The sequence below is a fragment of the Aegilops tauschii genome, chromosome 5 (assembly GCF_002575655.3).
Source record: "Aegilops tauschii subsp. strangulata cultivar AL8/78 chromosome 5, Aet v6.0, whole genome shotgun sequence".
Lineage (NCBI taxonomy): Eukaryota > Viridiplantae > Streptophyta > Magnoliopsida > Poales > Poaceae > Aegilops > Aegilops tauschii.
The window spans coordinates 220,233,496-220,246,428 of NC_053039.3; the positions used below are offsets into that span (position 1 = coordinate 220,233,496).

At 43.6% G+C, this 12,933-nt stretch overlaps 1 protein-coding gene across 3 annotated transcripts; it reads left to right on the forward strand.

The window, feature by feature from the left end:
- Positions 1-547: 547 nt before the first annotated feature.
- Positions 548-12,328, forward strand: LOC109752002 (uncharacterized). 3 transcript variants are annotated; one of them, XM_020310866.4, is made up of 23 exons: positions 548-857; positions 995-3,635; positions 3,737-4,102; positions 4,228-4,309; positions 4,402-4,505; positions 4,629-5,042; positions 5,424-6,050; positions 6,153-6,443; positions 6,525-6,701; positions 6,800-7,129; positions 7,246-7,293; positions 7,381-7,542; positions 7,797-7,973; positions 8,069-8,395; positions 8,524-8,599; positions 8,695-8,798; positions 8,958-9,875; positions 10,332-10,413; positions 10,494-10,597; positions 10,675-10,956; positions 11,055-11,132; positions 11,223-11,708; positions 11,820-12,328. In XM_020310866.4, the coding sequence occupies exons 1-23, from the start codon at positions 744-746 to the stop codon at positions 12,062-12,064; spliced, it is 8,235 nt and encodes a 2,744-aa protein (XP_020166455.1). In that variant the 5' UTR covers positions 548-743; the 3' UTR covers positions 12,065-12,328. The 3 variants fall into 3 exon arrangements, with proteins under 3 accessions (XP_020166455.1, XP_020166452.1, XP_020166454.1); XM_020310863.4 differs by having other exon boundaries at positions 11,055-11,708; XM_020310865.4 differs by having other exon boundaries at positions 7,872-7,973; positions 11,055-11,708.
- The last annotated feature ends 605 nt before the right edge of the window (positions 12,329-12,933 follow it).

Here is a 12,933-nt window from a genome sequence, read left to right on the forward strand (position 1 = left end):
AAGGAGAAGGGTTGTGCGGGGAGGAGGGGGCTTTGAGCCTCTGACGGAAGGAGGAGGAGGAGGGCATGGGATCAATACCGGTGGGGGTGGGCGGTATCGATACATAACTGGACCGGACCTGTTTACGATGTGGAGTTACCAAACACAGGGACCGTTTTTCCTTTACGGTGGTAACAGATGACGGGCAAAAAACTCGGAAACAAACACCTCCTAATATCATGTGCATGATACTAGTATACAATACTACTAATATAATACTTCCGATTATGAGTAGCCTATAATCGCTCCTCTTCCCCTACCTTACCCATCAGCCGAATACCTGGCACCGCGTCACCGTATAACCGCACTGGCGGGCATGCGCCGGTTTCGCGTCTTTTACTGGGCGGGAAGCCCCAAATTTCGAAGCCCACGCCTCCTTCCGCAGCAAGCCTCTGGCTCTCTGTCACTGCCACACCGTTCCCACCGCCACCGCCCTTCCGGGACCCACACGTCAGTACCCCACCCACTAGCCCCGCATTCCCCGGCCGCTACGAACCCGAAATCCCCCGACGCACGGGATTCGATCGATTGAAATCCCAAACTAAAATCCGCGAGAGGCGCTCATAATCTCCTTTCGCCTTCGCCCTCCCCCCGCCCCCTCCGGAAGTTCGAAAGCAGCGAGAGGGATCCGCGGAGATGGCCGGTGCTCTCGCCGGATCGTGGTGACCCGCGGGGTGGGGTTTGGATTCGTGCGCGCGGCCAATATGGATTTCGCGGCGATGAAGCGGCGGGAACTGCAGGCGCTCTGCAAGGAGCACGGCCTCAAGGCCAACGGATCCAACGCCGACCTGGCCGCCCGCCTCGCCGCCACGCTCTCGGTATGGACTCTCGGTTTCCCACTCGCTCTTCTCGAACCCTCGCTTTTTCCCCTCGGTTCCTCGCCATGCTTCACGCGACACGAGCGGCTGTGGAAATGGAGGGCACTGACCCTTGTGTTTGTTTGAACGCTTTGCAGATTCCTGGCGGTGCGGAGGAGGATGCGGTCGGCGTCGTTGTGGGGAAGGGGTGTTTGAAGCGATCGTTCGGCGGCGCTAGCGGCGGGGATTCGGATGCGGCTAAGAAGGTGACGTTTGTGTTGGAGGAAGAGGAGGAGGCGGAGGTGGGTGGCAGACGCCTCTTGTTGTCGCCTGTTGTTGCCAGGACGAGGGGTAGGCCAAGGGCCGCGGAGGCTCTCTCTCGCGCCCAAGAAAGTGGAGGGGAGCGTCGGAGAACGCGTTCCCAAGTTGGTGGTGATTCTGCTGACGAAACTGATACTGGACAGGTAGGTGCAGATGCTGTGACGAGGCGACACAGGAGGAATGCGGCGAATTTGGGTGCAGGTGATGTGGTTGAGAGGGTAGCTGGAGCTGTAGGCCGGAAAACCTCTGCCAAAGCTGAGCAACAAGAGCTGGACTCTGGAGAAGCAGTTGGTAGGAAGCATCAGCTGAAGCGGAAGGCCAGCGAGAATGACGCTGACAATCTAGATGTCAGTGTGCAAGTTGGTGTTTCTCGTAGAAGCACAAGGTCTAGTGCTGTTCAGTCTGAGCCTGCTGCCGCACCGTCTCCTGTTGTTCACAACAAAAGAGGGAGGAAGAAGGCGGGAGATCTGAAGGAACAAGATCGTGTCAAGGAGCAACCTACTGAAATTCAACATGTTGGTAGAACTCTAAGATCTGGATTGGTGGTGGCCGGCCCACCGTTGCCTACTGTTTCTGAAAATAAGAGAAGTAGGTCAAAGGTGCCGGAAGGCGAAACTGATGTGGAGAAGGTTGCTGAGGTGGAAATATCTGGTAGGACTACAAGATCAAGCTCAGTACCAGCTGCTGCGACGTCACCCATTGTCGTTGCGAAGAAGAGGAGAAAAACCAAGAATGTCAACTCGGATGAAGGGCAACATACGGTTCCAGATGTATCAAATGATTCTCCAGTTACAAGGGTCTTGAGGAATAGAGCTATTCAGACAATTGGCAGTACTGACTTGAAGGTAGCTCTCCCAACCATGCTCAATGCCGCCAAAGACGGCGTAGAAGATGGTGTGGCTAAGCAAGATGGGCATGTGGGGTCCAAAAAGAGGAAAATGTTGAATCGCAGGGCTACAGTAGCCACAAATGGCGGTGAAATCCCATTTTCTGATAGCAGTGGTAAGGCTTCTGCTATGGACATGCACGTAGAGGTACCTGGGCCTGTGAGAAGATCAATGCGGAAATCTGTTGTTCCATCGTTTCTTGAGCATGAAACCAAAGGCATGCATGGGGATGTGGAGATGAAAGAAACAGTGACAAAACCTGTTGGGCGATCAACCCGGCGATCTGTTGCCCCAGTTATACTCGAGAAAGAGTCCAAGGGTCTCACAAAACCTGTGGAGATCAAAGAAACAGTGACAAAACCTGTTGGGCGATCAACCTGGCGATCTGTTGCCACAGTTATACTTGAGAAAGAGTGCAAGGGTCTCCCAAAAGAAATGATTCCTCAAGTGCATGTTAAGCGACCAACAAAGAAATCTCTTGTCCCGGCTATGACTGTGAAAGGAACAAAGAGCATCGTTACAGACATGATTCCAGAAGCACGTGCTGGAAGGTCAATGCGGAAACCTGCTCTTGCTATTCTTAATAGTAAGAAGAATGATCACTGTGAAGCAGCCATCCGCGAGAAGTGTTCAAGTGCTAAGAGTGAAGACTTGGAGAAGCAACAAACAGTCAAGCAACCTGTTAGACGGTTAACACGGAAATCATTTGTTCCGGCTGTGCTTGAGAAGGACAGGAAGGCTGTACCTGCAGAAATGAATCCTGATGCACAGTTCAATAATGAGAATGGTGATCACACTAAAATGAAATGTGCTAAGGGTGGACACTTGGAGAAACAACTAGTAGTGAAAGAACCATCTAGGCAATCAACACACAAATCTGTTGCCCCACATGTGATTGAGAAAGAAATTAAGGGTTTACAAGAAGAATCAAAGTCTGAAGTTCCTGTGAGCACATCTGTGCGTAAACTGGCTTGTCTTAACGTGGTTGATAAGGAGAGCAAGGATCACAGAGAAATTGTCCCACATGTGATTGAGAAAGAGAGTAAGGGTTCTCAAGAAGAGTCGAAGTCAGATGTTCCTGTGAGGACATCAGTGCGTAAACTGGCTGGTCCTAATGCGGTTGATAAGGAGAGCAAGGATCACAGTGAAATTGTCAGGAGGGAAGAGTCAAGTGTTCGCACAAGAAGCGCACAAACAAAACTCCAACGTTCTGTTCAGAATGACGCGAGTCTGCGGCAAACAAGACACAGATCTTCGAAGCTAGTGATATCACCGCTACCGTCAAAGCCAACAGCTTCAAAGGGAAGACCTGCAAAGAGGAGTAGAACCGCATCTTTGGAAGAAGTCATGCCTGCTGAAGAGCAGAAGGAAGACCAAATTGCTTATGGTGGCCACACGAGTGATATGATTGATGTTGCCAGTAGTGCTAATAGCTTGGAAAGTGGGGTGCTGCCTTCCCCAGCTGAAAAATCTGATTTGCGTGACTCACATCTTAACACTCAGCTGGAGGGCACAGTCGTTGAATCCAGCATCAGCCATGGTAAAGATGTTAGTAACATTTTGGAGTTCGAGCTTGAGAGCACAGTAGTAGGTCAGTAACTGTGTTATTGTTACTCTGAATTTGCTTTCTTATCATGTTGTTCTGTACTATTGCTTTTGGAGTAATGCATATTTGTTCAAATAATGTTTCAGGTACCACTGAGAAGCCTCCGTCCGATTTAGCTATTCCGGACTGTACACATGTAGGTGCTTTATCTGAGGAAGCCCTGGACTCAATAGAAAATGATGCTGCAAGGTGCTCACCAGTTCTTGAACAATCACCCACTGGGCTACAGTTCCTATTCTCACAGGGAAACATAGAAGAACCTGATACACATAACACTAGTCCATTTTTTAAAAATGTCATGGAAGAATCAGATGTTCACAAGGTTGAATGTCAAGGTGAAACAGTTGTTTCATTAAAACCTGACTCATATCAAGGCTCTGATGAATATTCAATTAGAGTCGAAGAAAGTGGAGGTTTAATGTTTTCGTCTCAGCAAAATAATGAACAAGAAGGTATATCTTTTGAAATCTTTCACAGGTTTCTATTGTAGAATATCTGATCTGTGTTGTTCCTTTTTTTTTAAATCTCTTAATGTTATTCTGTGCAAAATAAAAACTGAAATCAATATGTTTCTCAGGATTTTCAGTGTCCACCCTCAGAAAAGATTGGGTTGCATCTGTTCAGTTGGATTCGTCAGAGGATTTGCATCATACAGTAAGGTAAATATATTTTTGATACCTAAAATAGTAAAATTACAGATATGATGAACGCTATGGGCCACTCTTCTAAAATTGGGAAATGCAACTTACAGGGATATTACTAGAAAGGACGTGATCTGCAACGAGGAAGAGAAAACGGACTTTATTCCTTCAGACATTAATGCTCCCCATGAGAAATCACATGCGGATGAACCTGGTAATCTTCTAATTGATTTCTTTTGATTTTAGTGTGTGTTATGCACAAAATCTTGTTTTCATCTTTTATAATTCAGAAATATCATGGATATCTCTAGGCTGACCTGTGCATCTTCTACTGCAGCCGAGCACGTTTCTGGTGTTAGTGGAGCTCTATTTTGCATTTCACAGAGCACCACTGTTGTTGATGAAGTAAATTCGGATTCTTCACCGCTAGAATCAGTGGATGCTTTAGATAATCACATAGCATCTTCTAATACTGAAGGGCTTCAACAGGATAATATAGAGGAATGCAATCTACACAATGCAAGAGTCACAGAAGACATCCATGCAAGTGTCATGTCTGAAGCTGCACAGGTTGCTGTACCAGAAAGTGGAAAAATGCTGCAGCCAGATGTAGAAACATTAGTATTGTCAGATGAGCAGCTTAAGCGCAAGCTGGAGGGTGATGATCTCGAAGTACAAAGCTTTAGCCGCGGTGAAGATGAATCTCCAAAACAATCTACATCATGTGAGGATCAAAGCTTTTTAGGGTCAGGTAAATATTTCTGAAAACTTGTTTAGATTAATCTGAGACACTGTCTGTTTGATTCGATAGTACTCCCATCATTTTGCAAAAAAGTGGCATTTTGGGTATTGACATGGTCTGCAAGATTTAACATTGACCACTAGTTTCTACCATAGTATATGTATGAAACCCAACAAAATTACAATACTCTGAAATACTTATGAGTTATGAGAAACATCTTAGCATATGATTTTCAAGTTTCCAATCTAAATATTTAAAAGAATATTGGCAGTCAAGAATCTGAAAAGTTTGAATGAAGGTGCTGTCTGACAACACTACTAGTTATTTGTCAACCGGGGGAAGTAAAATATTTGCTCTCCATATCATCTCATGACTTGCATTTTGCATCAGGTATTTGTCAAACTGTTTCGCGAAGGGATACAGATGTAGTTTGTGTCAAGGATCATAGAGATGACTGCAATCAACACAGTGAAGGTCAACTTACTTTAGGCAACCTAGAAAGTGACATGTCTGAACCTGCACTTGATGAACGATCGGAAAGTGGAATATCAGTGCTCCGAGCTGAAGAAACATCACCATTTCCAGATGAGCAGCTTAACACCAAGCTGGAGGGCAACACAGAACAAACCCTTATCTGTGACAAAGACAGCAGCAATGTTTCTCTCACTGAATTTTTGGGAAACAATCATCTGTCTAGCTTGAAGGACCCTACAATGGATCCTTGCCATGACCAGGAGCTCCCAAATGACATGCCTGCACCTAAATCTCCTGAAGAATCTGCAGTTTTTCTGGATGACAAAGTCTTGGGTTCAGTGCAAAGCCTTAGCTGTGATAAAGATGGTAGCATTGTCTCTGACACTGGATCTTTGGGAAACAAGAATCTGTCCAGCATGGAGGACCCTTCAATGGATCCTTGCCATGTCCAGGAACTCCCCTGTGGCCCTTCAATGGATCCTTGCCATGACCAGGAACTACCCGGGGACATGCCTGCACCTAAATCACCTAAATGTTCAGTAGGTCAGCATGGTTCCTCTTTTGTCTTGTCAAATAAATTCGTTTAGTTCCTTTGTATGAGATTTACTTTCCCTATTGTGTTTCCTGATCCAATTTTTTCATCAGGGATTTGTCAAATTAGTGCGAGCATAGGCAAAGGAAACCACATTGCTATAGATCCCCACCATACCGTGAAGCAATTGGATAACCTGAACCAATCTGCAGCTGCCTTGCTGAGAAACAGGGAGAACACACCTTGTCCCGATACTCTTGAGCCTAGCAGTGATCACTTGTTTGTGATTGATCCATCAACACCTATGGAGCCTCTACTGACGGAAGCAGGACTTAAAGTGGGCAGTTCTGACAAGAAACTACCTATGGAGCAGGTTCAGCAAGATGATTTACAAGTGCAAGAAGGTAAGTATCGTCTAAAGGAGGAGTGGCTTGTTTGCACCATTGAGTTATATATTATTTGACAGGAATATAAATATCTGTCAGGTACCGTAGGGAAGACAGCATTAGGTTCAGCTACACCAGAGTGTAAACATGAATGTGTATCACCTGATAAAGCAGGACCACACTCATTGAAGAATGAGAGGTATCCATCAAGTATTGAACAATCATTATTTGATCAGCAGTCCCTTTCTTCGCAGGAGGATGTACAAGTACAGGAAGGTAAGGCTCTTCTATATAATAATATCTAAAGGATTAGTAGTTTTGTTGACCCATTGTGTTATGTGTTAATTTGAGAGGAGTATATCAAAATTTGTCAGGTACCCTAGAGAAGACAGCACTAGGTTCAACTACACCAGAGTGTGAAGATGAATATGGATTTCCTGATGAAGCAGATCCACACTCATTGAAGAACGAGAGAGGTTCATTGATTGTTGAACAATCACCATGTAGTCTGCCGACCCTTTTCATGCAGGAAAGTGTAGAAGAACGCAGTGAATGTGTTGTCCTTTCTTCAGCAAGAGTTCAGGCTGAAAATGGAGTTTGTGAGTCAAATCCTGGTTCAGACCATGATACTAGTGCGGACTTTAGTGCAGTTTCCAAAAGTGAAGATTGTTTGGATACTTCTCAGCAAGATAATGAAAATGAAGGTATATGATAACAGGGTCCCTTTGTTCTTTCATAATTTTGTGGAAAACATACATGTTATGATATTCAGCTGTTTGAAGGCTAAATACATGATGGGAATGATAATGTATTCTTTCAGGATTATCGGAGGTTAGTCACGAACAAGATGATTTCCAAGTACAAGAAGGTAAGGATCTGTTGTCTAAAGGAGGGGTGGCTTGTTTGCACCATTGAGGTATATATTATTTGACAGGAATATATAAATATCTATCAGGTACCGTGGAGAAGACAACACTAGGTTCAGATTTACCAGAGTGTAAACATGAATTTGGATTACCTGCTGAAGCAGAACCCCACTCATTGATGAATCAGAGATCAAGTATTGAGCAATCGGCATTTGGTCCGCAGTCCCTTATCTTAAAGGAGGAAGGACAAGGTAAGGATCCACTCCTTCCGTTCCTAAATATAAGTCTTTTTAGAGATTCCAATGCGGACTACACACGGAGCAAAATGAGTGAATCTACATTCTAAAATGCGTCTATATACATCCGTATGTAGTCTGTATTGAAACCTCTAAAAGGACTTATATTTAGACGGAGGAAGTATTATCTGTATTCTCTAAAGGATGAGTTGTTCAGTTGCAACATTGAGCTGTATTTTATTTGAGATGTATATATAATTATTTGTCAGGCACTGTAGAGAAGATAGCAGTAGATTCAGCTACACCAGAGTGTAAACATGAATGTGTATCACCTGATAAAGCAGGACCACACTCATTGAAGAATGAAAGATATCCATCAAGTATTGCACAATCATCATTTGATCTGCAGCCCTTTTCCTTGCAGGATGATGTACAAGTACATGAAGGTAAGGATCTTATATAAAATCTCTAAAGGATGAGTAGTTTGGTTGCCCCGTTGTGTTATGTGTTAATTTAAGAGGAATATATCAATATTTGTCAGGTACCCTAGAGAAGACAGCACAAGGTTCAGCTACACCAGAGTGTAAAGATGAATATGGATTTCCTGATGAAGCAGATCCGCACTCGTTGAAGAATGAGAGAGGTTCATTAGGTGTTGAACAATCACTTAGTTTGCCGGCCCTTTTCTCACAGGAAAGCATAGAAGAACCCAGTGAATGTGTTGCCCTTTCTTCAGCAAGTGTTCAGGCTGAAACCGGAGTTAATGAGTCAAAACCTGGTTTAGACAATGATACTACTGTAGATTTTAGTACAGTTTCCAAAAGTGAAGATTGTCTGGTTACTTCTCAGCAAGATAATGAAGATGAAGGTATATGATAACAGAGTTCCTTTGTTCTTTCATTGTTCTTCCATGAACTCGTGGAAAAAAATACACGTTATGATATTCAGCTGTCTGAATGCTAAATACATGATGTGAATGATAATGTATTCTTTCAGGATTAACGAAGGCTAGTAATGAACAAGAGCAGGTGGCAACTGGTCAGCTAGATTTGGAGGCTGCAAGTATCATGGAGTAAGTGTAATTCATCTCAGAATCACTAGAAGCATGTATGATAATTGTTTTTGTTTGACCGCTTTAACATGCAAATTATGAATTTCCAATCCCAGGGACGCTGATTCTGAGGAAGTAGCCTATGATGAAGAAAATAAGAAGCCTGTTCATCCTACAGACATTAATTCTTTGTGTCAAAAAATAAATGTCAGCGGACCTGGTAATCACCTTATTGATTTTACTGATTCTTTGAGTCTTAATTTGTTAACTAGGTTTCGTATCAAATTGTTTCGTCATTAGATAAGCAGCTTCCTGTCGGTCATACAAATAGCATGCTCCTATACTTGAGCAGAATCTAATTATTTTTCACCTACTGCAGTTGAGCATGCTTCTGGTCTTGGTGATGCTTTATTGAGCTCCTCACTAATTGCTTGTACCGATGACAGTGATGTGCATCTGAGTTCTAATCCTTGCCTGTTTGAATCAACTGATTTCCCGGATGAAATAGATTGGTCCAATACCGAGGCTTTGCAGCAGGGTCTCAAAAAGCAGCAATGCGACGAGCGCAAGGAATACCAAGTTCCTTTTGGAGCCGGTAATGATATGATTGAAGCTGGCACAAAAGACATAAACAGTGGAGTTCCACCACTTCGAGCTGAAGAAACATCAAATATGCGAGACGAGCAGCTTAACACTAAGCTGCCGCGCACAGAAGTTGCGGAATTTGGCCTTAGCTGTGACAAAGGCAGTAATAATTATTTAGATACTGAATCTGTGGTGAACAGTGTTTGTACAAATATTCCGTCGGATTCCAGTTTACCAACGGATTGTTCTACGGATGATTACCAGCAAATGGAGCTCTTTGAAGGCCCTGCTGAACAAAAATCTCCCGAAGATGCTTCTATGTGCTATAAGGACAGTGATCCAAGAGCAGTGACAGCTACCATTGAGAAGCCTTCACCTTCATTTGATTTAGCAATTCCAGATTTTAAACATGAAGGTCCTCTATCAGAGGAAGCAGTGTACTCAATGAAGAATGACACTGAAAGCTGTTCACGAGATCACAGACGATCGTCCATTGGGCTTCGTCACTTGTTCTCGCAGGAGTCATTTAAAGGACCAGATGTGCATGATGATCTTGTGCTTCCAAGTACTGAGAATGAAGATGATTCCAACACTCGTCATGCTGAAAAAATTGTTTCTTCAGAACCTGATTCACATCAAGGGTCTCCTGTAGATTTAAGTATAGTTGAAGAAATTAAGGGTTTGTTTTCATCTGAGAGAGACGATGAACAAGGTATGAATTTTTACCTACTACTCCCTTTGTTTCTTTTTTGCTTCGCATAGTAGGTTTGTCATGAGGCGATCTTTCTGACGTTTGACCAAATTTGTAGAAAAAGAAATTCAACATTCCAAATACAAAATTAATATCATTAGATCTATCATGGAATATATTTACACATTGTATTTATTTGGCATCATAGGTCTTAATACTTTTTAGTACAAATTAATTCAAACTTCACAAAGTTTGACTTAAGACAGACCTAATATGCGAAATAAAAATAGACAGGGAGGGAGTACTAGTAGGTGTCTGTTGGAGAATATCAAATTCTTGTTGTTCCTCTGTTTACTACTACCTCCGTCCCAAAATATATTTGACACTAGCATAGTGTCAAAAACGTTCTTATATTTTGGGACGGAGGGAGTATTTTTCTATGCAATACACGAACTAAATTATGTTACATTCTTTTAGGATTCTTGAGTCCCGGCCACAAAACAGAATGTATTGCATCTGCCCGGTTGGATTCATCAGAGGATTGTAATCTTGTGAAAAGGTAATTCTCCAGATTAAAATAAGTACAGCTGCACTGAATTATCTGGCCATTTTTATTAAAATGAGAAGGCCAACCTGTAGGGATATTAATACTGAAGTGATCTGCAAGGAGGAAGAGAAACAGGAACTTGTTCCTTCTTCTGACACTCGCACCCTTCATGAAACATCAAATACTGATGAACCTGGTAAACCTCAGTTTTATTATTCTTGTTTGTACACTTTAACCATAGAAGCTTTATTAAAATATATTTGTTTTATTCAGATGAACAGAGAATAACCCTGCTGCAAGCTGCGGAAACATCGGCTTCAGCAGATAAGCAGCTTAGCTCCGAGCTGGAGGACGATGAATTTAAGGAACACAACTTTAGCAGTGAAGAAACGATTGGCATATTTGGTGTTGGATCGGTGAAGAGTAATCTATTCCATTTGCATGAAGACTCTCACACCAATCCTATCCAGGGAAAGGAGCTCCCAGATAACCTATCTGCACCCAAATCTCCTGAACAGTCCACGTTTGGTCAGGCTGAGAGTCTTTTAGGATCAGGTCAGTATTTGTGATGACTTGATTGTATTTTTTAACCTGGATGCATTTTAATACCTAGAAAATTTACTTATTGTATTGCGCTGTGACACTTCTACCAGGCATTTGTCAGGCTGTCGTTCAAAGGAGTACAGAAGAAATCAACACCAAGCTCCAACATGAGCGTAAAGAGGAATGCAGTAAGTACATTGACGATCAAACCACTCTCATGTCTGAATGTGCACTGTTTGGAGGATCAGTAAGTGGAACGACACTGCTGCCAACTGCAGAAACATCTTCATTGCCAGATGAGCAATTTGGCCCTATGCTCGAGTGTGACGAATTTGAGGAACGTGACCGTAGTTATGATGAAGATGCAAGCTACTTATTTGGTTCTGGGTCTCTGAAGAACAATGTGCCCAATCTGGGTCATAAGGAGGAATACTATGAGCACAGTGATGATCCAGCCATACTATCAGGTGGCATGCCCAAGCCCTCACCGATTAGAGAATCAGAAAGTGGAGTGGCACTGCAGCCAGCTGAAGAAACACCAGCATTGACAAATGAGCACCTTAACTTTGAGATGGAGGAACTGGGCCTTTGCATTAGTGACATGTCTGATACTGGATTAATGGAGAACAACGATCTATCTTGCTTGCCCAAAGACACTTATATGGAAACGTGGAACGAAGATGAGATTTCAATTGGCACGCCTGCAGCTAAATCTCCAGGAGAATCTGCAGTTTGCCCAGATGACAGGGTTCCTGGGTCAGTAGGTCAGCATATTTCTTTAACTGTTACACTGTTTCTTTTTGCCAGGAACAATTTTAGTTCCTTGCCTGCTATATATGCTTTGCTTACTACGTTTCCTGACTCTTTAACATCAGGAATCTGCCAAACTAGTGGGCGACGGCGCATAGATGAAATTAGCACAAAGTTGCTGAGCTTCAAAATTTCGAGTGCAGTCAAAGGAAGTTACATTGCCATGGACTCTGCTGATGAGCCGAAGCAAGGCGACAACCTGAGTCCGGCTGCTTTGCCAGGGAACTGGGAGAATGTTTCTGCAGCCAAAGCAGATAATCCTGCAAAGCAAAACAGTGACTGCTCGGTTGTGAAGGACTCCTCAAGCTGAGGGACCACCGATGGATTGTAGATTGTTAGGTTAGTGTTTTGGTTCTTTCTTCAACCTTTGGTTGAAGGAAGTGATTATGTCTGCGAGGAAGCAAAATCAATATATATAGGAGTACTTGTGAGATTGGCTCCGTGCTTGTCTTAAAACTATTTGCTGTTTAGTTTAGTGTGTTCATGATAATAGAAGAGATTGATGCAATTGTCCATAATACTATCCTTTAGGTTAGTTTTTGCGATCTATGAGAAGCGCTACCTGTTAATATCATTGCGTCTGTTCAATACGTTCAGTGTTTAGGAGTTGCGTTTGTGGTTCCGTGTTTCGCTAGTTGTCAACTGGTTTGTCGCAAGTTTGTTCTGAATGGTATGGGCTACATACCTGGAGAATCGGCGGCGGCACCAGGTATTGGAGAACGATCGTTTCTCGCGGACGAGCTTGAAGAGCCATCTGTGCGTACAGATTAGCCATGACATTTGCATTTTGAAGGTGGGATCGACATGATTTTTGTCGAAGCAACATGGCGAAAACAGGGCGAGTTTGCAAGGTGTTCTCTCATTGTCCACGAGAATTGCTGCCGTGGCCTCCGCTCCTTCGCGGTTGCCGGGTGGCGACGACAATGATTCGGCTCTAGTGTGGTGAGTTGTAGCGCACCATCTTGGAGGAGAATCAATTTGGTGGGGGCTTGTTTCAACGTGGAAATCCCCTCGGGATTCGCCAAATCGCTCCAGGCGAAAGCATGAGCAACGGTGGATGAGGTGGAACACCAGGATCTCCTGGGCATGAGGAAACATCATCTCTTCGCTCCGATATGACTGTTCTACAAACTGAGGCCCACTATTGGAGTAAACAAAATGGTTGGAATGTTGCTATGG

Coding starts and splice junctions, on each gene's coding strand:
- LOC109752002 (XM_020310863.4), top strand. CDS start 744: ATGGATTTCGCGGCGATGAAGCGGCGGGAACTGCAGGCGCTCTGCAAG. Junction 8,799..8,957: donor AATAAATGTCAGCGGACCTG/GTAATCACCTTA, acceptor CACCTACTGCAG/TTGAGCATGCTTCTGGTCTT. Junction 10,957..11,054: donor TGAGAGTCTTTTAGGATCAG/GTCAGTATTTGT, acceptor CACTTCTACCAG/GCATTTGTCAGGCTGTCGTT.